Here is a 23,625-nt window from a genome sequence, read left to right as displayed (position 1 = left end):
ATAGCCTACTGATATTGCAATTGCTGCTCAGAGGTAGCAATTGCCTGCCTCGTTCACCAGGGTAAACACGTCTGTTCAAAGGGAAAAGCTACGAAAATACCTGCACAGATTCCTCAGAAAGAATATATTGCAGTTGAAGATAAGTTTTTCCAGCGCCCTTCCACAGGACTGATTTGCGACATGCATTGCCCTCTTGCTTAAATGACTGGAAAACATAATCTCTGAGAAATCAGCAAGGGTATCCTTTGCATGGGTTTCTGACAATCGAGTGGATGACAATTTTTCCTTTAATGTGCCTTGTTCCATCTCGCGGGATATTGCGGAACTGAATTCCTAAAACGCGCATTGCTATACAATTGGCCACCGCCAGCGCCGTTTTGAGGGGCAGGATCGCAGTGGACCGCTATGCTGGTTGAATTCTCGGAATGGAGGCCCTTTCTGTGTGGCCCTCTAGCTGTATCTTTCCGTATCTATCTTCAGCTGAACAGAAAGTGTTGCCCATACGCTCTTGTTCCTATACTTTACTCTCTGGACATCGATGTAGAATCTCGGGTATCCGGGATGAAATAAACGCTCTTCCAGTGCCTAATGGTGGGGAGTGCAAGGGCTATGTATAAGTGCAAACAGTGCGCAGGGTTTGAAAATTTTGCCAAGGACTCTGGAAAACTGCAGTTCGGCACGGGGTGTTTGAGCCCACCTATATTCGCGTCAGTGCCTCTACGCCAAAGAACGCGCCCGCCTAGCACCTCCTGTGTTACAATGCCCACGGCATATTACACTAAGTGGAGACTTAGGGATAGTTTAGTGGTACTATATAGCCAACTGCACTAATTTTCTTAATACAAAATGTTTTGGCACTACAAGGCCAAAGGGAACTCGTATTGCCTTCTCCTTTCTTGTGCATTAGTGGACTGATCACGCCATCAGTTCGCAGGGCAGCAGGTTATGCGCAAAGTAGCCGATTAGAGCGCATGAGATCAGGCGGACCTCTCTGCCTTTCTAGAGATGAAATCTTCCCTTGCTCTTTCTGTGTTTGCCTCCAAAGCCAGTTGCACAATGTGCTTATTATGAGGAATGAATCTGTATGCACTACAAAAGTTCGCCATATTGCACATTTTTGCTGCCATAATAGGCCTGATGACCTCACCGTTAACTTAGAGACTGTCTGCTTCATATTGTTGCCGTATCAGTCCACTTTAATCAGAGGCTTTCAGATTGTTGTATGCACTACAACCTTATTCTTCTCGTTGAAGCACATAAGTTCCAGTCCAACGGGTCTTCTTTTTTTTAATAATATGCACACACGCAACATTTTCATTTTCTTGTGCAGAAACACTTGTCGTTTATTCAACACATGAATACCTTTTTTGTGCGTATTTTCTTTGTGACACAAGGTAGATGACATTCAGTAAAAAGGCACTTGTGTTCAGGCATGAGTAATGAAATATGAGACGTGATTGACTTTTATAACTTAACGAATAATTAACAAGCACACATATCGATCGTATAGGAACTCTACACGTCAAACGTAACGTATGTACAATCTTCATATAAAATTAAGTTTGGTGTGAGCATTTGAAAGAGACACTGTACATATGATACAAAAGGCATCCTCCAGTTCATGGACGGTTGTCATGGCTGTCCGAGAAGGAACAAGTCTATTAGGTTCTGCTCATATTGAATCGACAACCATGTACATATGCAGACCATGCGGAGAGTTGTCTTAGCAATGATGACTACATAAAAAACAAGGTCGTGCAAGTGAATTCTTAGAGTTGCGCAGTACTCGTAACTAGGAACATATGTAAAGCCTCTTCTGTACCTGAAATAAAACATCCAAGCTTAGAAATGTACACCTACGGTATCTTCTTTTTTATTTACAATGACAGCTATCAGGGGACCTTTCCTGCCTCTAACCAATGTGCGGCAGATATCAGCGAATACTAAAAAAATAATTATGAAATTCGTCCACTACACCGGAGACAAAATTTGGTCAGCTCCGTGTCGTCGGAGAGCAACAACCACTCGAGTCTCCACCGTGGTTTATAGACAATCCAACGTGTGAACATGGGTTTCAGGACTGCTGCGGTTATTACACTTGCAAGAATTTTGACCACATTATACGGCTATCAGCCAGAACGAGCTGACAATTTTATCAATGCACGCAATTGTTCAGGATCGCCTGTATGCACTGTTACATCCTCCCATCTGGCAATAAAGATATACAGGTACACACTTCAGATGTGCATTTTACTACAGGTAAGATAGACATGCCATTCAAGAAACCACGAAACGCACCATAAAGCCGACTGGCAGGATGATTGAACCATAAATAAGGAATGTAAAAAAATAAAAGAAGGAAAATCAAGAATGAATCAAGCTTGAATAATCGCATGATGAAGCAATTATTTCACATTAAAAAATTGCCAGTTGAATTTACATCGAGGTTTGCAGAGAGGCGGTTTCTAAACAACAGCAACAAAGGAAAAAGACGAATGACCGACCAGAGCGAAAAGGGTGTTGAAGAGAGAGAAGATGAAACACTTACACTGTGCATCATCTCTGCGGAATGTCATGAAAGGGGCTGTGGCCTAGTCGGCCATAGAAATTTTAGAGGAATCTCGAAGGTTGTTCAAATCTTGGTAAGAACGTTCGGAATGTGAGACGAAGGCCAGGTATAAAAGGCATCAGTACTGACATTGATTTTATAGCCACCGTATACAGGAAATATTTATCATTCCCGTAAATGCTAAGAAGAAATATCCTTAAGCTACCATCTCGTCTAGGATGTTATCAACGTGTTCAAAGACAGCAGTATTAGCATTTTAAATATTAGCCATAGTCTGCGCATATCTTTGGCATAGTCGCATTTTTACAGCGCTAGTCAGCACAGCTCGGTGTTTTTGTCCTTCACGCTGGACAGCAGACAGAAAGGTCGCGTATTCAAGTCGTTCCGTGTTCTATATTCGCCGTGTAAAACACTAACATGTCTGCTCAGAGAATTTTCGACAACTTGGCGCTCACAGCCACTGAGCGTAACACTGTTCTGTGGCTCCATGGATGGTTTGTTGCTCCATGGAGGAAAACAGATTAAACCAACACCTTTGTGTCGAACAGGGCAGCAGCTCTATGGGATTCCGCTAGATGACAGTCGGAAGAAATTAGTATTGAGCAATATTCTAAACCACTGTACAAATGACTCTCTGTTGACAACGCCTGAACTTTCTCTTGACGTCTTGAGGACATGCTTGAGCCAGCCTAATGGCATTGAACCATTTCAAGGATTGAAATGGGCCTCTCAAGGAATCGGGCACATCGCGTCATAGCTGTCGCGACAACGAATTCTCTACGTAAACACAGTAGAACCGACCAGATGCACCGATTGAGGTCAAACGTAACAGACACGACCTATAGTAAAGTATTTGGCACACTGCGCTTAGTGCTGGGTGAGTCCTTCACTACCAGGGCCTCCAGACGGGGTCACCGAACATCGCTGCCGGGGCCCGGCGTATGACGCCGAACGTGTGTTGTTCGAGCTCGGCCACGTAGTTGTCGTCACTGGCGGCCGACGTGGTCGACTCCGAATCGCTGAAGGGACTCGCCGGTGCACTGACGCCGGAGGAAGAGGAGGTAGAATAGGCTGAGGAGCGGCTCCCGGTGGCCAGATTGAGCGGACTCGCCACGGACAAGCCGGGCAGGTCGCCGTTGGTGAAGCAAGGATGGTGAGTCGCGACAGCGTAAGAAGCAGCAGCAGTGACATCGCCGTCTGAGATCTCTTGCTTGACGATGACGCGACTAGCAGCCATAGTGACGTTAGACGTGCCGACGTGGGAGGTAGCAGCGGCGTTCGCCGCAGAAGTCGACGAAACGTGCGAAACGGCCCTGGCGGTGCCTGTCTCCTCGGTGTCCATGGCCTCCGCTGCCTGAACCGCCGGATGCATGGAGGCCAGGCAGGAAGCCAAGTGTCCCAGGAGCCGAGCCCGAAGGGAGTCGTCCACGTCCGAGTTGCACACGAAGCGGGACACCTCACGGGCGCACTCAGCAAAGCCTTCCTGGAATCGCATTTCCATGGCAGGCGTCGCTGTGGAGAGAACAAAGAAAACAAACAGATGACATTGAGGTTACTTGGCTTGTTCGCGGATCAATAAGCTGACTTTACTATGTGAGACAATTGGAATAGGTTTGCCTAATTCTTTTTAGTCAATAGTTGTATATAGTCGTGCAGTTGTTCGTGGTCTAGATCTCTTCTATATTTTACAGCGAAAAGGCCTTAGATGTAGTCTGGATGCTAGATCTGTACGTAAAGATGGGGAACACAAGAAATCCCGCAGACACTTGACTGCTTACGTGCGGGAATGCGAAAACGTCATAATCGCTTTGGTGAAAATTTTTTTCTCTGGGCGTTCCTTGTCCAGCTGAAGCTCTCACCTTCGTTTTTACTGTGCCTCGGTAAGAACAAATGCTAACGCGCTAAGCGCCTCAACGCGCTCGCTTGTCTGCGAGCGGCTAGCTCGCCACTTTAGCGGCATTCGATTGGATATTAATTATTTTTATTGTATACACTCATTTTATACACTCATGACGTGGCGCCACCTCCTACCAATTGGCTACGCCATCACGTTACCAGCGACGCACGCACTATATATAGGCCACACGTTTAGTCAGCCAGATGGCTGCGACGTCACGCGTGCAATGAGGCACGCACTCGGCACACATTTAGTCAACCAGAACCGCGGAGCCGCCGTGGCGTTGTGGAAACGTGCTTGTCTCGCACCCTGGCGGCCCGGGTTAGATTCCGACCCAGACAGATATTTACGTAATCTACAGGAACTTCACTGAGAAATTTGACGTCAATTCGAGTACGTTTTTATATGTTTTTATTGTTTGCCGTCGGCCATTTTTGGTACCATCATTCGTTTACGCCGCCGACTACAACGCCGGATTGTCGCGTAATGGGGAAAATAATGATTTCGCATTAGAAACAACCCGCCCTAACAGTCGTCGTCGTCACTAACACGAGAAGGAGAAGTTATTCTCTGTGCTAGATATCTATAGTTTGCTGAATGTATGCGTGGATCCGGGAAGTGCATACATTCCCTTTTATGACACACATCAGCCTCTTTTCTTTTACAAGGTGCGTCGTGACATTCATTCGTTGTTTCGTAAAAGTGCTTTCCAGCGACAAAGTAAAGCAGTGTTTGGGTACGGGCTATAGTTGGTATTCCATTGCAAAGATCACTTACAGCGCCTACATCGCTTGTCTTCGTCGTTCTTTCGGTCTCTCTGTCTATGTACGCGCTGTAGGCGATGTTGACAAAGTAAAGAATCAAATGTAGCAATCGTGTATCGGCGTTTTTTACACCATTTGCAGCTTGGCACCATGAAGTAAATTTCTAGGACATTGGTTATACGATCTGCAAACATTCCCCGCTTAGAGCGCCGCCATTGCGTAATTACAAAAGGACAGAACTTCGCTTCAATACCAGAAACATTTACTAACTTGAAGGGTAAACTACGACTTACGAGGCAGATGGTGACCCTGGTGAATGCCCTGGAGATGTCGTACGGTCATTTCCAAAATGTCAGCCTTTTCCAATTTGGCGTTGCGGGGGTTCTGCACAAAGAAAACGAAAGTGACGATGAGCAAACATCATTCAAATACTCGTCAAGATGCAAAAGCGGCTGCAAGATTTGCTCGAGGTGATAGCGTGATCGATAGCCTGTGGCTTGCACACAGATTTCGTTGCAGGTATTAGACCCCAAGGGAACAGAAGAGGGATCTACTGATTCAATCAAGGCAACAGAGAGTCCCGTCCAACAAAAATAAACTAATATAAGCACAAAAAAACATATGAAATGCATTCAGAAAGCGTACCACACCTTGGAGGATCATTCAAGGCTGCTCAAACAATTTTCGTGGCCGTCGTATAAAAAAGTCCGCCTAAGTTCTTTTGCTTTCTGGAACGGAGCCTTAGCTTTAAGCTCCGCCCATATTTATGCGCAGAAGCGTGCGAAAGGGTCTTGATGTGTGCGCAGTCCCGGAGGATCGACCCAACGAAAGGGTAAGGGAGCGCGCGGCCCAACACAAGGGAACGGGGTCAATGCATTACGCAATATGTCGCCGCTGGGTGGGTGGGGCAGGCCGAGCTGCCATAGTAAAAGCGGCAAAGGCACACACGCAACAGGGCGCTCTGCCGCATATATATCATGCTCGAGCGTACGACGACCGCCGGGCGACAAACGCTATCGCGCGCCGTCAGAGGTCAAAGGGTGATACGGGAAGAGCGAGACAAGGTCGTGAACCCTGAAGCCACGGGTGGGGTTGCGAGGAAGGCGCCCTGTGTGTCGTGGCGCTTGAGTCACGATCAGTATGCCGAGCTCGCGTAACCTGTCGACCCCTCTTTATGGTGGATGACTAAACCGAGCACGGGAGATCCCGCTTCTGGGCTGGGCTGTGCTCCTCGCTCTCGGAACGACGCTTCGAGAGCGTGGATGTGAAAAAAAAAAAAAAAGGAGTGGCACCGCGTAAGAGAGTAGAGAGACGTAAAAAGAAATGCCTCTGTGACTGCGAAGCATCCCAAATAACCCCCCTGTCTCTCTCCTCTCACAACACGGCATAGAGCCCGCAGTTCCTGAAACGAGACGGGTAACCTTGGCTTCCTCGCGTCGGGGTCGGGTTCACCGCGCGCCTGAATGGGGCAACGGCGTATAGAGGTCGATGATCAGATCCCGGTCGTACATACGCGCGACCACCCGCGATATACGCGCTTACACACGCCCAACGCGGCTACGGGGCGCACCTCTGTCGGCCCGTGATGCACGACGTGCGGTTCGCGAACCTTCACCCCTGTCTCCCACCTCGCTTCTTGTTCTTCTTCTTTCTCGGGAGGGTTTAAACGCAGAAGGCGCGCACGCAATTCACGTCACGTGTGTTTGCGAACTAATAACGCGCTCCAAAGTGCCAGCTGTAAATCAGCATCGGTCCAGACCGCAGCGTCTCCCAGGAGCTCGAAGCGTGCTACGAGATTGAGCAAGACGGCGCATTTCTGGGGAGCTGGTAGTGCTTGGTGTATGTGGCGAACAGCTGTCGAGCTTGTCGTGATGGGAGACTTTCTTTCTTTTTTTTTTTTGGGGGGGGGGGGGATGAGCTAGGGCTGGTGCTTGCGTGTCTTCATTCGGCCACCAAGCGAGATGGAGCTGCGGAGAGACGCACGCCTTAGCAGTGACGTTATTATTCGTCCCCCGCCCAAAGACGAATTCGCAAGCAGAAGTGCTGATGGAATAAGTGTTTGACTCGAAAACACGAGCAAATGTAAGCAGACAAAACACCTTGCCAGTTGCGCGAGATACGGGATAAGGGTGTCGCCATTGCATATGGCATTGCGCAAGTTTCCCTAGAAGCATACTGAGGGCAACCCGTTATCCGAGTTATAAGACTGTTTCTTGCAGTCATCCTCGCGTTTCCTCATTTTTTTCTCCCTCTCTAGGACAAGCTCTTGCAAACTCCAGCCGCATTATGCAAGCTGTGATGACGAAGGGATCTTATTTTAGCAGTCATTGCTGAATGCGTCCACAACTTCATTCTCGGAGAAAAAAAAAAGATTGTCGTTTCTACGCGGAAAAGCACGTCGTGCTACCCGATACCAACAACACGCTCGTGGCCCGGAGAGTTTCGTGTGCGCCATTCGTGTCAAGCCTTCATTGACCGCAGGAAGAACACGTCGCCTCGGCTCCACCACCAAGTACGTGCGTAACGCTTCGTCTTCACTTCTTGGTCGCACACGTGCGTCCCGCGAGCTCACCGCGATAATAAATTCGCAATAAAGAAACGCGCCTCGGCTCGTAAGGAAAGTATCGTCCATTGTGGTCACTGAAAGGAAAGAAAGCGCGCCAAAACATATATATACGCGCGCGAGTGCACGCGCCGCTGCTCTCCAAAGGAAGCAACAACGGCGTAAGAAACGCGCTGAGGAGGAGTTGGCGCGCTTTCAAACAGCGAGCTGGGCGCGTGACTGACCCACATATGGAGGACGGGCGCAGGCGCGCGCACGCGTTCGCAGCGGCACGCCACCACCTTTCAGTCGGGGCCGAGCGAGCCGCGAAACATCGGACACTTTCTCCATTATTTTCTCTTCCACCCGTTGAGTCCAACACTGCCGTAAAGAACGGAAATAAAGTTTAAAAAAGAAAGAAGAAGAAGCCGGCCCTCGGCATAAAGCACGCGCCCGGTTGCCCATCGCTGCCGCACAAAAGCCCAGCAGCAGTGGAGGGCGAGACCATGAGAAACGCATTTTTCGAGTCCTTTCCGCACCACGCCTGAAGAGCTCGGTGTTTCTCTGCCGCCAGCAAACGCGTGCGCGGGAAACGAGGGGCTTCCGGCCAAGGTCGCACGCGGCGGCTACGCGGCTCAAAGACGTAGGCGCGCCGGACGGTCAAACCCGTGGCCAACCACCGCCACTCTCTTCTTTTTGGCTGTTGCTTTAGCGCTCCACGAGCGGTACCCGAAGGAGCGCGTGGCGTGCTGGCGCCAGCGAGGAAGGCTGCCACGGCGGCGGCACGCACCGTTCAAGAAAGCCGCGTTCTCGGTAGCGTGTCGGAAGCGAGGAGCCAGGTTTCAGGGAGTGGCTGCTCGTCCCTTTCCTTCCGTCGCTCGATGCGGGACCGCTAGTAAAGACTCCCTGCTGGAGTCGCGGCGGGGGGTGTAACGCGGGGGCCGCGGGCAAACGGGAATCCCCTTACCTCTGGCACCAACCAAGCCGTGCCAGCTCTTAAGCTACCGGCGGCTTCTTCAAATTAGTGCTGCCATTAGTACCTCACCATACCGTCTCCTCCCCTCCCCTCGTCTCCCGCGGCGGACAAGCGCGGGGGCACGCTTCTTCTGGGAGCCGAAAAACGGGCGCTCCCTTATGCACGACGCGAACGAAGCAGGAAGCGAACGAGCCAAGCGACGATGGCCATGTCGTTCGTTTACACCGCGGCTACACTAACAGGCTAGCATGGCCTCAAGTGTCCAGAAGCCTCCCATTTGGGAAGCAACGCGCCCTCTCTCTCTTCAGGCGGTAAAGGTCCGTCACAATGCGTTCGATCCACTACGCCTGCGGCGCACGGGCCTGAGCTGAGAGAGTACTGAAGGTGCCGCCGATGACTAAGCCTTACGCTGCAAGTAGCGACTGCAGACAAGAAAAGGCGGCCAGAGAGGGGCCCCTGGCGCCTCGGTCCAAGTTGTCCGTCGGGCTGGGCGCACGAAGTCGTATAAGTGCCCTAAGAGACACCAGGCCATCTTCCTTTCTTGTCATCCGCGCCCACCGCATTTGATGACCTTGCCAAAGGAGAGGCAGAGTGGTCGCTACGCGAGCAAACGAAAGGGAAGCCATTGTCGCCGCGAAAGTTGTTATGCCTTAGCTTCGGCGCTGTGTATACCGTGGGAAGGGGGAGAGGGACGTGCGTGGACAGCGGTGTCGATGATGAGTGCGGCCAGCCAGGGAAAGAAAAGAACGAGACGGGAAGTGGAAGTTCCTAACCGAAACGATTCGTCTTCCTTGGCAACTCGGACGGCCGGCCTGTCCCGGCAAGCGAGGTCGATAATCACCGTGGCTGCCTTCTTGCTAAAATTAACGTCGCCCTCTTCTTTTCGAGGAAAGAAGCAAACGACCGAGGGAGACGGGTGTTCGCTCAAAAACGGTTTTGTCGCGATCGGCACTGGCGTTTGCCGACATGCGGCTCATTAAAAGAGCGTGGCGAGATTCGTCTGTGCCTGTACTGCTTTGACCTTTTCTCTCTCTCTTTCTTCTGGACCCCGAGGCGAACGCTCTTCGCCTTGTCTGCGCAGGATATGGTAAGGCCACCGGAAAAGTAATAAAGAACGTGCTAAACAGAAAAGCACGCTAACGAGTGTCAAGCCCAGCAGAGTGCGCTGCATGCTGTGCAGGTAGGCGAGCTGACGACAACGCAGGTGCTTAGAATCCTGCCTGACCTTTCTTTTATTATTTCGTACAGTCGGCTAAAGGCGGCTTGTGCTGACACGTAAAAGGCATTCCTGAGGTAGACGAGGAATCGTAGTTTTTTTCACAACGTGCCTCTAGTAGTTTCACAACGTGTGCTTGCAGCTTGCTAATATGTACACGTATTTGAAGGGTTTCTTCCTCTCTCTTCTTTTTTTTTTTGGTGATATATATTGAAGAACTTCTTGGGAGCTATCCTTATTTGCGTAATGAAAGCAAGAGGCGTACGAAATGATGAGAGGCAAGCAAAGCGTCTTACTGGCAGGTTCTCTCAAGGTCGTATTTTACTGAAGCTCACAAATTCTTTCGTTGGTGTTAACTCCGAATGTGTGCACGCAAATTGAAGGAACATTCGAGTATCTGTCAGAAAACTTACTTCATAGAACTGCGACTTCCTCGCGCGACTATCGATCATTATAGAGAACGCGCGTGCAATCTCGTGCATTGCCGCGCGCGGAGAGTGATTTATTGATTGACTGGCCGGGTATACAATCGTACATCAAATAGGGAGCAGTGGAGGGCTGTAAAATAATTTTCACCCTCTTTAGAAAGTGAAAAGGGAGCTCTTGACGTTAAGGGTTGCAAAGTAAGGTACACAAGAGTGTGTGCGAGCGTGCGTGTGGGTTCAACACTTCGCCCTTCTCAGAATGAGGCTGCCGGAGACGGGAATCAAACCCTTGACCTCGGGCTCAGTGGCAGAACGCAGAGCCAGATGAACGTGTCGGACGCAAATAATAGGCTGGGGAACAGGAAGGACACGACCAGAAAGGGGTCGACAAAGGCTGGCGCGGCAGCACTGAGAGACGCCCGATTGATAGCGGCATAAACTTTGGAACAGCTACGACATCAAAAACCAAAATTAAGTTGAGGAAACGAAATCGAGCATGCCAATTTACATCGTTAAGGACGCGCCTGACTCTCGACCTCACCCCTCAATTTCGGCCAAATTTAGTTTTCTTTTTTCGTGACACTGGCTTCCCCGTGTTAATAATACGGCAGAAAGGATGCAGCAGGTTCGGGTTTTTTTTTTTTTTTTTCGCCAGAAAGAAACGAACACTGCACGTGCCGCAAGTCGAGAGACGCATCGTCCTTGGAGAACGGCGAGGAGAGGGAGGTGCCCATACATAGACAGGAGCTGGAAGCAATCACGAAGCCGTTCAAAAAAATGAGAGAGAGAGAGAGAGAGAGAGAGAAGGGGGAGGGGGAGTACGAGAAAGCTGTCAGACGTATAGACTGGCCAAAGCACCGCACGCGACGTTGATGATGCACGCTTTTCGCTTTCCCACACCATTGCGTTTTGTCACTTTCTTTAAAGCCTCGCTTCCTTTCTTGCTTGCTTTTCGTGGAGCCACGGCTTCGCGAGCACCTGTGGACATGGTAGCTGGCGTGACACGACGGCAGGGGTGGCTGTCGGCAGCAGGTGCGCCGAGAAGACACGCCGCGCAGAAGAGGGTGACGTCGCGGTTAGTCACGCGGCCGCTTCAATGTCGGAGGAAGCGGCACCCGTTCACTTCGGCTCGGACATTTCGGAACGTGGCCTCGCCACTGCGTGGACGGTTCGGACGTGGGAAAGGTCCAGGGAACGCGACGCTCCTTCTTCAGGCGCTGTACTATCGAGTCGTATGGCACGCCGTAATTATACGGAGGACGGGAACTGGCAAAATAAGGAGGTGGTCGGGGAACCGAAGTTCTAATCTTGCAGGGCCCGAACAAAATAAGTAGCTGGGTGCGGGTACGTCATTGCCACGTCGGCGGAGTTTACGGATCAATGCTTTGTGATAGCTATTTCTGTCGCTGTCGCATCCGTTGTGCATTGTTCGCATCGGTACGCTCGAGTAAACTGCATATGTGTCGCCGCTGTAGTGTAACCGCTCAAATGACGAGAAACATAAGAAAACGTCAGCAAATCATATATATATATATATATATATATATATACATATAATTTTGTCGTCGCATACCAGTTCGCAGGCATGTGACGGCGCCAAGTAAACACTTGCCGATAGCAGATGATAATACAGCGAAAAAAAAAAGATTACAAATCTTTCGAAGGTGTGCAGCTATCCGTGGCTTTCAATGTGCAGTTAGGTGTGGTAAAACAACACCGCAAGGGATTTGCAAAAAAAAAAAGACGAAGAAAGAAATGAAAGCTAGCAAGGAAGATGGGAAACTTTTAGCGATCGCCTTTTTGCATGCTTCACTTATTCCCTTTTCTTTTATCTCGCGAGTTTATGTCGTGAAGCCCAAAAGATTATGACATGCGATTATAGATGCGCTTTCTCCAACTTCGACTGGCATAGGAAATTGCCGGCGTAGCACATTGAATCGGTCGAGTGGTGGCGCTTAGCGTTCAAAATCAACACGTGGGCGATATTATTCGATAGTGGAACCCCCTCCTCCATACAGCATAGCGGAGGGGCCTGCGCATTAATTACAACTGCCCTTCTTTTACGGTGCACCTAAACACACCAACACGAGCGTGTACTACGTTCATTGATTCGGATAATGGCGCTGTAGTCGAACTCACGACCTCGTGGGTTCGAAAACAATATCTCCTGAGCCATCGCCACGAATTGCCGCTCTCTCTCTCTCTCTCTCTCTCTCTAGAGAGAGAGCTTTATTGAGAGGAACAACAGCAGAACCCTCACTTCAACTCGGGCTTTACCACACACCCACCGGTCACGATCAAACTCGGACCGGCCGCTCCGCCAGACGGGTGCCGCGGCGGCCGCAGAGAGAGGGAGCGAAGAGCAACACCTGCTTCCGCACTCGGCGAGGTGCCGGTGCTTCCGCCCCGACCGACAGAATGCGGCGTGGCCTAATCAGCGGCGCAACGTAACGAGAACGCACCGGGCCGCACTCGCTGGGCGCGCGTGCTTTTTTTTCTGCTCCGGAAACAACAACGGCCGCGCGCTCACGAGCGGTGGCTGCAAACGGTGGCTTTTCGCCGTAGGCAGGGGCACGCGGTGAGAGTGAAAGGGGAGACGCATTGAGGCGAAATAGCCTTGACACTTGACCCGTTGTTGCCCAATCCCGCTGGCTAGCAGCTGAGGGCCCACGCCGACGGGTAAGAGAGAGAGAGGTGGAGCTCTGGTGAGGACAAAGGCAACGGCGCGTTGGAGATTACCGGTATAGGATGGTTGGAGGACGCGGATGGCAAGGCTAAGGGTGAACACAGGTGGAGAGTGTTGCGCGTGTTAGAGGGGAGACTCGAGCACCCATTTAGAGAAGCAATGAACGGATGGGTGGTATCCATTGCGCGCTGTGGAGAGCGAAGATGGGTCTGCACATCACTCTGGTGCGCGGGGAGAGAGCTGGAACAGGAAGGAGGTGCTGTGGGTCCACTGTCGAACCCCGGTTTCCATGTCTGCGAGCCTCCCGCGCACGTCTAGGCGTTAATTACGTATGATTTTGTTTCTTTCTTGTTCTTCCCTTGAGTAGTCGTTAAAGAAAGGCCGGATTTTCATCTACGAAAAAGCGATTTGCGAAAAAGTCGATTAATTATCACAAGGACTTGATAATATATCGTTTCGTGAGTGTATAGTATATCCTCATTTAGCTGCTTTTGTTGAACTGTCCTTTCTTTTTAATCTTTCTGCAAGGTAGGCAAAGCTTGTTAAGCTTTACGTATATAATCGTGAGCTGGGCAATCGTTTTCGTGCGAGATTGCATAAATGGGTCGCGATCGCAGTGTAATTAGCGCGAACGAAACAGTGGTCATCGTCTCGGACCCGCTTATCCACCTCGTTGCGTGACGCTTACGTGCAGAAGGAAAAGACAAGCAGACAGTGAACTGGTGTAAAACCGAATGGCAATTAACTAAGCACTTCTAAAGCACGTTGCTCTCTCCTGTTTTTAGTCAACAGGGATGCAAACCTCCCCGGAGTAGCGAAGCAGCGCTCCGTGCTCGTGCAGTCCCTGTCGTGTCGAGCTTAAAGCCGTTTCGTTTTCATAGACTCTTTAAGAACTGCCCGCCGCCGTTCTTTCTGTGACAAAAATTCGCGCGTCGTCCGGTCCTGCAACGCGAAAAACTAGCGCGGTAGTGCAAGGGGGGGGGGGGGGGAGGGGGGGCTGCCGCATCTGAGAGAGAGAGAGAATACAGAGACAGGCAGGAAGGTTAACCAGAGGTAGTTCCGGTTTGCTACCCTGCACGTGGGGAAGGGTTAAGAGGGAGATAGAAAGTGAGACGAGCACTAAGAATGCGCGTACACTATATAGAGCGGTAGTGGGCGGCGTTCTTAATGTGCCGCACCTGAGATTCCTTCTTGCTGTTTCCGTCCAGCAGTAGACTCTTGAGTTGTGCCAGGCTGTGGTTGATGCGCGCCCGGCGACGCTTCTCCATCAAAGGCTTGGACGCCTGAGAGAAAAGAGAGAGAGAGAGAAAAAAAAGGGCGCCATTTAGTTGCGGTGGCATTAGCCGCAGCTGAGAGTAAGTGGGATTAGTAACTGGAAGTATGTGTAATGAAAACGCCGTCAGCACGATTCTGATCATCGTCAGCCTACTTTGTGGCCATTGCCCGACGAAGGCCTTTCCCACTGACCTGCCTAAACTCGTTAGGTTGTGGGTTATCGCGCTGCTCTCTACTGTGAAATGCAAGGAGCCTATGACCTCGAAAGCGTTTGCCAGCATTTGTTCCTTATGGGTTTTGCAGTCCTGTGACTCTTGGGACTGATTAACAAAAACAAGCGTGATCTAATAACTTCTACGGAACTTGTACCGGCGTGAACCTCTCCCTCCTTGGACCAGAAGGGAAACCCGCACTTTCAACGCAGTATAAGCATGTAGCTATGACTCGCATAATGCAAGCACCCTGAAAAAAAAAAAAGGCTTTTATAGGTTGGTTGGTCTTGCACTTATAAAAGTTGCATAAATAAACATTTCTCACTTATAGTCACTTCCGGTACAGAATACAAATAATACAGTTCTGATCTATAGTTTTCTTTCTCATCTGCCTACTTTTGTTAAAACTTGTTCTTTACCGCTATGTGCGTCATCGGCATTCGTGCAGGCCATGCGTTTCCAACGTAATATCCGGAGATAATGTATAGTTCAGACGGCCACAAAATTATGGTCAAAGCTATCAGGATGCAAAGTCACTATGGTCGTATATATGCTTAGCAGGGAACAAGGCCATCGGCGCTGTGCGTCTTTCTAAGACATTTTCCTCTAATGCATGCTGGGCGCTACTCCCATGCATGATATAGTAAACGCTCATATTCTATAACGGCAATGACGCACGAAAACGAGTACCAAAAATATATTCGTATCGGCAAAGGCTTCTCGAATATTGGCATATGTATAAGCCAATAAGCCGGTGAGCTGAAAAAAAAGAGAGGTAATGGCGGGTCTTAGAAAGGTGTTTTACTAATCAGATCCTGTATGCGCACGCAATACAGTCGTATTTGCATATGCATATCGAGTATATAGAGCCGGTGAAAGCACATCGCACAGAGAAATGTTTTAACCAGATGCCCTCCCAAGCATTGAAGGTCGTCCCAAGGCTTCCTTGAGACAATTCTTACGGAACCGGTTGCCATGGGATCGTCTGTGAAGCGAGAGATGGAACACCTGACGCAAGCTGCAAAAATACCTTAAGCGAAAGAAAACTGTCATTATTCGTTGCTTGCTTGGCAATAGCAGAATCGTTGAATTTTCAGTGTTGACAGCGACCTGAATGCGTTGGGGAACTGGGGCGAGTCATTTCCGTCGGAATTTCCTGTCACGAACAGCCACGTACAGTTTGGATCAATAATCGATATCTAATGGAAGGAAGAGGCTTCTGAAGTGCAGTCCACGTCTGTCTGCCATGCAAATGTCCAATATTAAAATAGTTCTTGCTATAAGCTGGAAGGAGAGACCAATCGACACTATCAAATGCGGCCAGCTGTTGCACGGAACGTAATAAAATGCTATCGATGTCATTTGCGCAAAACATAACACTGATGCCGGCAAGCGAAGGACTTCATAGGTCGGTGTCTCTTTTACAAGGTAGTGCTTCTGTATACATACGGCGCACCACAGCAAATAATGAAGACTGCCTGCGAACTCAAGTCACTGTAGCAACTAACACGCCTTCGTAACCATGTTGTATACCGGACCGCCACAGGACAAAGCTATATGACGCACTATATGCGAGGCTTACAAACAGTTTGTGGATGTGAAAAATAGACGCAGCTGTATGTTTCACGGGGTGCAACATGCACTGATATGCACCCAATATAACCGAAAAAGAAGCGATGAGTTGTCATCGTTGCAATTATCGTGGCGAGCCCACAGGGGGTGAAAGTCGAGAGTATGGTGCATCGATTACGCACTGAAAAAAAAAAAAAAAGATGGAAAAGCATAGAGAACTGCAAATAGTCCCCTAATCCACACAGGTCATTTGCAACAAACGGATGACGATATTGGCTGGACGTAAAGCTAATGCCCCCGTGGAATTTGTGAGCAACATGCTTGCGCGCGCTGCAGCCTCATATCGCGGTAAAACATGTTTTGCCGTTGTGCCGTATTTGGATCAGTTCGTTGCTAACCGCGGTGAAATAGAACAATATAGCAAGACACACTGAAATACGACAGCACTTTTAAAGGTCAGTGTGGCATGTTGACGCCATGAGTTTGAGTCACCAACGTATGTCGGTGCTCGTCTAATACTTATCTATAGAGTTGATAATGTTTTGAGAAGCTTCAGCTGACGGCTATTTTCTTTCGCCAAGTAAATCCCATGACTCAATCTCAGTGTTCTGCTAATCTGTTCCAATACCTTTTTCATGGGTGCCATTGTAGGTCTTAGTTGTAGGGAAAAAAAAACGTAAGTCGACTGCGCTAGTGAACATGATCATCCGCTGCGTTGCGGTGGAGTGCAGGTTCGAATGAAGCGTTACATTTGGAGACGCCATTGACGTAAGGTGCTTTCAAATGAACTGTACGGAGGATTCCACACGGTCTCAATTGTCTCGCCGTTATCGTCTATAGGACGCGATAAGTTTGCGAGTAATTCTCATGTGTCATCATTCCAAGGGGTTTTCGGCGACACTGTGTCTCCATTGATGGCGTGTGAACTAATCAATAAGCTTCGCCTATCTATATACTACATATCCCTCTATTTAACGGCAACAAAGCTGTCTGCAGCCTAGAGAGTTCTGCGCCGTTGGAAGCTTCTTATCGAGGACATTTTCCAAGCACATCGTCTCGGTCGCAATGAAAGAATTCGCGTTATCGGCTCCCGCTCCTCAGTTTATATGTCACTTTCAAGGTCAAAGCAGAGAGGGTGTTTCCTGGGGAGTCGGATGGAAAGATTCTGTTTGAGATGTTGCATACGGCATCTTTCGGACACAGAGATGCCGATGAAGGCGGATATCTGCGTTACCGCGTCTATAGCTTCCAGAGAACGCTTGAAAGAATTTACACACAGCCGCATGAATGACGCGACAGTGACTAGTATATATGCTCAACAGCAGGAGGAACCAGAGTAGGAAACACATGAAGTATATAGACCAAATAGAAATTATACGAAGTGCAATAGCTTCTTCTATGCATCTCACTGGGTATATTCTACGAAACACTAATATTTCTTTTTGAGTTACAACTATAATTCTCAACATTTCTCTTTAGCGACATATTGCTGGACCTTGACAATTACAAGTACGTGAAAGCGATAAGAAGCATTAGAAGTAAGGAAGGAGAACAAGAGGTGAAAGGCAGAGAGGTTAACCAGATGAAGTGTCCGGTTGGCTACTCTGCACAGGCGGATAGGGTGAGGGGCTAGAAAAAAGATAAAAAAACAAGAGAAGAAAAAAAAATATAAGAAATAAAACATCAATTTTCACATTGTATAGTTTTTCAATGAGTCCTGTTTCCTTTTAAAAGCACACTATAGCGCTTTTTAAGCAGTTCGCCTGGGACCAAGGTCCAAGAATTCTGCCTTCCGTAAGGGGACGGTTGTCCATCCTGTAGAGCGTGGTGCTGAGGACTTCGAGCACTGAAACGACGTCAATCACACAGAAGGCAAGCTATCGTCTCTTTGCAGCCGCAAACTTCACAATCTGGACTTGTGGCCACTCCGATGAGGTAAAAGTACGCGTTAATAAAAGCTACTCGAAGCCAAAGGCGAAAGATTAGAGTTACCTCATGTCGTGGTAAATCATGTGGAAGGCTGGAGCTGCCTGCCAGAGTGGACTGTCCACAGCGAATATCACGTGCGCACATTTTGGTGTGAAAATTGCCTATCGCAAAGCACATGCGTCAGTGCCAACGTTGCGCATGGCAACTAGTAGGACGTGCGTCATTAAGACGGAGAGCAACCCCTCCCCTTCTCCTCGCCTTCTTCCTCTCGTTGAGTATCTGCGTACTTTGCAACTTCGACCCATTCGCTTCGTAATCTTATTATCAGAGGGAGTACATTATCCAGTCAGTGAGGTAATGGTGGCGAAAGCGCCGATAAAGGAGTTCAATTGTCGCTGGGAATCTTGAGATGGCCACAGCCAAAACAAGCAGCAAGTGGTACCGTTATGTCCCGTTCTCTTATTGCCACTGAAAGCAGAAAGCCGATAGCGGTATGTTGTAACGGCGGTTTCAAGTAGCGCCGCTCGCGAGCAGAAAAGCCTCTCTTCCTTATTTCCATATTGAAACAGTCGTCTCTTGATTTTAGACGGCTCAGGTTGAGACCGCGGCTCCGCTTTCGCGACAGCCCACGGGCGACTCCAGATGCACTGTTCGGTAGTAAGCAATATACGGCGAGAGGCAAGACCATGGGCAAGACTATATACCCTCGGAGTCTTTGCGGGGCACGTTGCTTATCGGCCAGACCGCCGTTAGCTCGCTGGGACGCATGCCCCCCTCCCCCTTTCTCCATCTTTTCTAGGGTAGCTTTCGCCGGACGGACACGTCCTTCCCTTCTTATCGGGGCCGTGGCTCCTACGTCATCGCGTCTCGACACGTTTAGAGCTCCGCATGAGCAGCGGCGGCGAGGTTGGGCGATCCCCCAGTACGGCAAGTGCGGCCGGCGTGTATTGTTGGCTCCTTTTCTGGCTGAAGCGGCGCGATAACGATGGCACGCCGAGCGGCCGTTGATAAAAAGCCTCACAGATAGAACAAAGGAAACGCAGAAGAAAAAAAGAAAGCAGCTAAAGTGTGTAGCGGTCTGCCCGCTGCTCGACCAATCGGAGGACGAGCGTGGTCGCGCGAGCGCGCGCTAGGCACGTGCTCGGCTGACCTATCAGGGGCCGGACCCGGTCGGAGGCATGCGCGCCGTGCCCCCACGGACCACGCTAGGCGCGTGTTTCGCCGCGCTGACGCACGGAGTTGCCGCCGCGCGCTTGTGTGTTCCTATTTCTCGCCCGGGCGGCTCTCTCTCTCTCTCTCTCTCTGTTTGCTCAAGACGCAATCGCGTTCAGTTGCCGAGTTTGTCCCCCGGGCGTCCGCCGAGGCTCGCGCCTCTTTGTCACCGCGCCGAGAGTTTTGTCTCGGGAGAGTGGATCACTGTGCCTTCGTTACGTGTTTGCTTTTTCAAAGGGCGCACAATTTTCTATTTTTGGAAATGTACGTTAGCGAATGGCGTACTCACAAGTAGCGGTATCGGCGACACTGCGCAGAAACAACTTTCCGTTAACTGCGCAGAGCGCGCTCCCTAACATGAAGCTGTGGAAATAAAGGTCGTCAGCAGCGCGATTATTCGCAAGCCGTAGGGTTGAACAGCCCTGAATTAACAATGGCGAAGGAAATGAAGAGAACGCGGAGCCATCATGCGTGTACGTCCCCCACATGAATATCTAAATAAACTCTAACAATTTGAAAATTTTAAAGAAACAAGATCAAAGCTATAGGGTTCGCTATCCCCACGGCACAAACGAATGTTAAAACCACATCGGAATTGTGTGCAGCACAGCGGAAGCCATTGCTTAGATAATCTAGAACATGCCGAAATATATTTAGATCACGCAATCTGCTCGCGTCTGCGATTTCCGGTACTGTGACTTTTCTCAGTGAGCACACTTTTCGCTTATACGAATATTCCACGGATCCCCCCATCTTCGTCCACTGTTCGATACCTGCCGGCAGCATGCAGCATGGAACTTCCTAAGCACATCAGTTGGTCAAACTTGAGTTAGGCGAGAGATATCCTCCATCTACCATCCCACCAACCGATCCTTTCTTACACGCACGTTATAACGAGGGCCAGGTCACAACAACCACATACGTCATAACGACAGGCACATCGTGGCAACCTATGGCATAGTTGTAGAGTCTAACGAATGTTTCATCCTCTTGTGAGTGGATCTTTTCACACTTGCACATAAAATATTTATGCAGCAAATAACAAAAATTTGCGATCAGGGCAGTGTATTTGACATTGTGATAATAAAGCAGAATTATTCAAGCAATTTAATGTCTTAAATAAACAAGCTGAAGGGTCTCTGGTGAAACTCGATGTTTTGTGGCGCTTTCCACTTGAAATGCCAACACAAACGAAGACTTGAGGTGCTGTAGTTTTCAAACACACTAGCTCTTGCCTTCTAAGTGATATGGTTGATTTGTCAAGTGCTTTAAATTGTCACAAAAAAAAATTCTGCTGCTTCAACACTTGCTTTGGTAGAAAAAATTCCGCCACCAGCGCAACAATTTCTATGTGTAAGGCGAAATATTTAGCGGAGGAACTACTTCAGCTTGTCGCAGTAGTTCGTAAAGGTATCTCAAAACTTAGGCCATTGATGTCCCCCTCTCCCCGGCATTTGCTTCACAGAGATCAGATGAGAGCAATGACTAGCGCTTTCATAAAATTAGTAAATGTTTACGGCAGCCTTCAATGTAGCTCGGGAAGTAGCGGTCAACAAACTGTATAGACGAGCGCAACTGTCCAGTTGTATGGTACTCATCCATTCACTCGCCCCGTGCGTCTTGTTAGTGCGTTTCCGAAAGCAAGCAATTTCAGGTATGCACTCCTTTGCCACGCCACTCAACTCTACTTATTTCCGTGTGCGTGTGTATGCGATGCTAGAAATGGCAACGCCGAAACGACATCAAATGCACGAACTGCAAGCCGGTAAAAGTTATGCTGTTCCACCACCTGCAGACAAATTTAGTGAGAGCACTGCTCAAGATGACTGCGCAACAAGATCTAAAAATGTGACTTTAGTAATCTACATAGTCCGTACTTCCGCATTGAGCCCCTCCTTGATACAAGAGAAGTGCACGTGCTCGAACAGGTTGACTGCTGCACGGCCAATTCTTCCAGGATGACCATCATCGATCAAAGATTACGATCAGCCTGCAAACGAAACAAGGAAATTGGCCTGGTATTCTCACCCTCCGACTCTCCGCCTTGCTCTGGTGCAGCTGGTGGTGCACGACGAATCCGAAACTGCGCTCGGTAGGAGGCATGGTCATCGCTCGGCGCGTATCCTCTTTGCGTTCCGGCGGCGGCAACGTCAAACCGTCGGACACGAGCAGGTTGAGGCCAACTGTTCGGCACGAGGCTCTCTCTACCACTAACTACTACTAAGAGTCCGTCTTGCTGCCGCCACGCGCATTCGCGGAGTCGCGTCCGCTACTCTCCGCGTCCTTCCCCAACGTCATGTCTCTCCCCCACCCCGACGCCCAATCGGGCGCGCGTGTCGACCCTCTCCCGACTCGTCCTTCTCTCTCTAGACGCCATCTTCTTTTTCGCGGCACGGTTCAATTCACGAACGTGCGCCGTCGCTACCGGCGTGTGCGCGCGTGGCTGCCGCTTCGGAAGCCACCTCGCGCGCCGTTTTTTTATTTGTGCAGTTTGCTACTGCACCCCCTCCACCCTCGCCAACTGCAGCTTTTCCCATCGCCAGCCTCCGTTTTTCTCTTGCTTGCTTTCATTTCACGGCCCTGGGACCGCCGTTCCGCATGGCGTCCCTTTGCACGTGCCGACGACCACCGACTGACTCGAAAGTAAAATAGCCGCAAAGGAGAAAGTCCCCAAGGTAGGTTAAAGAACGCCAAGCGAGGGAGGGGAAGGTGGATAGACGAGAAGAGTGAGGGCTGCACAGACGACTAGGCTGCGGAAGGCGTCTCCGCTCACGAAGCATCAGCACGGGCATGTTCTGTGTCCCGTTCTGTAGCGCCCGTTTGCTTTATCGCGTTGTTTGCATGCATTCAACGCCCGGGGAGTGAGGGCTAAGACGATGTTTTGAGAAGGCGGTCGTTTGCTCCTCTGTACGCTTCACTCCCGGCAATTTATTTTTATTTCTCGCGTGGTTGTTTGTTCCTCTGCTCGTATCGTAGATGACCTTCTCGCACTCTTTTCTCTCTCACTCGGTTTTCTCTTTCTGCGCTGGCTGACGCCGTCTTATAGACTGACGGATCCGTGTTTGCTTGGCTTTATCACTACCCCTTGGTTTCACGGGAATAAAGGTACCGTATGCAAGCGACAGCAAACGAACAAACACTATGCATATAGGTCCGTACAAGAAATGTGCATATAATCTCCACTGATAGGTTTAAGGTTACGCTATAGTGTTTGCCTAGAAAAGCTAGCAGGCCGTAATCAGCACTGAGTAAGTGCATCACGCACAGGGACAAAGTAAGTTGAAGATGTCACACCCCGAATCTTATGCATAACATAGGCCAGTGGTAGGAAATCTGTGTATCTCTAGATATGTCTTGCGGCAGGAGATCTCCTGTATCTCCTACCGCACAACAAGGTAGATTCTAATCCAGCATTTCCTTTTTTTGTTTCCGTTATCAGCCTACGATAGCGACCTATTGCTGACTTGTCTCTTTTGAAGCATTATATCCGACATAATTATCTACACTCATAGATAATGATAGTTGTATCTTCTTTCTTTAACGCCACACGCCAAGAATTTTCGAACTGTCACGTTACTCCTTCTCATCGTACAATATATATCTTTATTATTGCTGCTATTAAGTGAAAAAGAGTAGCAGTCACCATTATAGGGTGACGTCTTTTCATTTTATTTTTATTTTAATAAAAGACTTGCTTATTTCAGGGTATAAAACTATATCTATAATAAAAATATTTGGAAAGGCCTGCAACCTTTAGGAAGCACACATCAATGAAGTAGCGCATCTGAAATTAAAGTTCTCCTCACACATCTGCAGGTAGAAGGCGGATTGATATTTACTTTCGCACCGATGTTGTGTATATTCTGCACCGCCTATCATGGGCGAAGACCACAACATTTCCCCAGCTTTCACTTTTGCTCTACGGTCTTCGTTGCAGAGTTTGCAATACCACACCCATTGCTACTCGTCAAGTGCGTTGCACTTGCTTCTGAGCTATTGCAACCGTGTACCAGGAGAACGTTTCAAGCCACTTCATCTCCCACATTTTATTGAAGTGCTCAAACTGTTGCTTATGAAAATAGAAAAATAAAGAGAGGCAAATTTACTTTGAAGTTATTAGATGTTCCCGATATAGGTGGAGGGTGATATGGGGTGGCATTCCTGAAGGTTTGCTGACTGGATTATCTAAATTATCAAACAGTTTGTCAATAGAACTTGCTTTCACCAATATGCAGCACTCTTCTCGGCCATCATCATCCCATCACACTTTTGCGTTCCGGTCGCCTTCACCCTGTGCAGACGCGAATGCACAGCAAATTTATTTCTTTGAAAAACATTGCAACATATTGC

The 23,625-nt window shown here is 49.2% G+C and overlaps 1 protein-coding gene across 1 annotated transcript; it reads right to left on the bottom strand.

The window, feature by feature from the left end:
* Window positions 1-956: 956 nt before the first annotated feature.
* Window positions 957-21,526, bottom strand: LOC142575932 (uncharacterized). The gene is made up of 4 exons (XM_075685738.1): window positions 21,304-21,526; window positions 14,254-14,358; window positions 5,524-5,614; window positions 957-4,081 (listed from the first exon to the last, which is right to left on the bottom strand). Exons 1-4 carry the CDS (start codon window positions 21,382-21,384, stop codon window positions 3,459-3,461), a joined length of 900 nt encoding a protein of 299 aa, XP_075541853.1. The 5' UTR covers window positions 21,385-21,526; the 3' UTR covers window positions 957-3,458.
* Between the last annotated feature and the right edge of the window lie 2,099 nt (window positions 21,527-23,625).

The sequence above is a fragment of the Dermacentor variabilis genome, chromosome 3 (genome assembly GCF_050947875.1).
Source record: "Dermacentor variabilis isolate Ectoservices chromosome 3, ASM5094787v1, whole genome shotgun sequence".
NCBI lineage: Eukaryota > Metazoa > Arthropoda > Arachnida > Ixodida > Ixodidae > Dermacentor > Dermacentor variabilis.
This window is presented reverse-complemented; position numbering and strand designations above follow the sequence as displayed.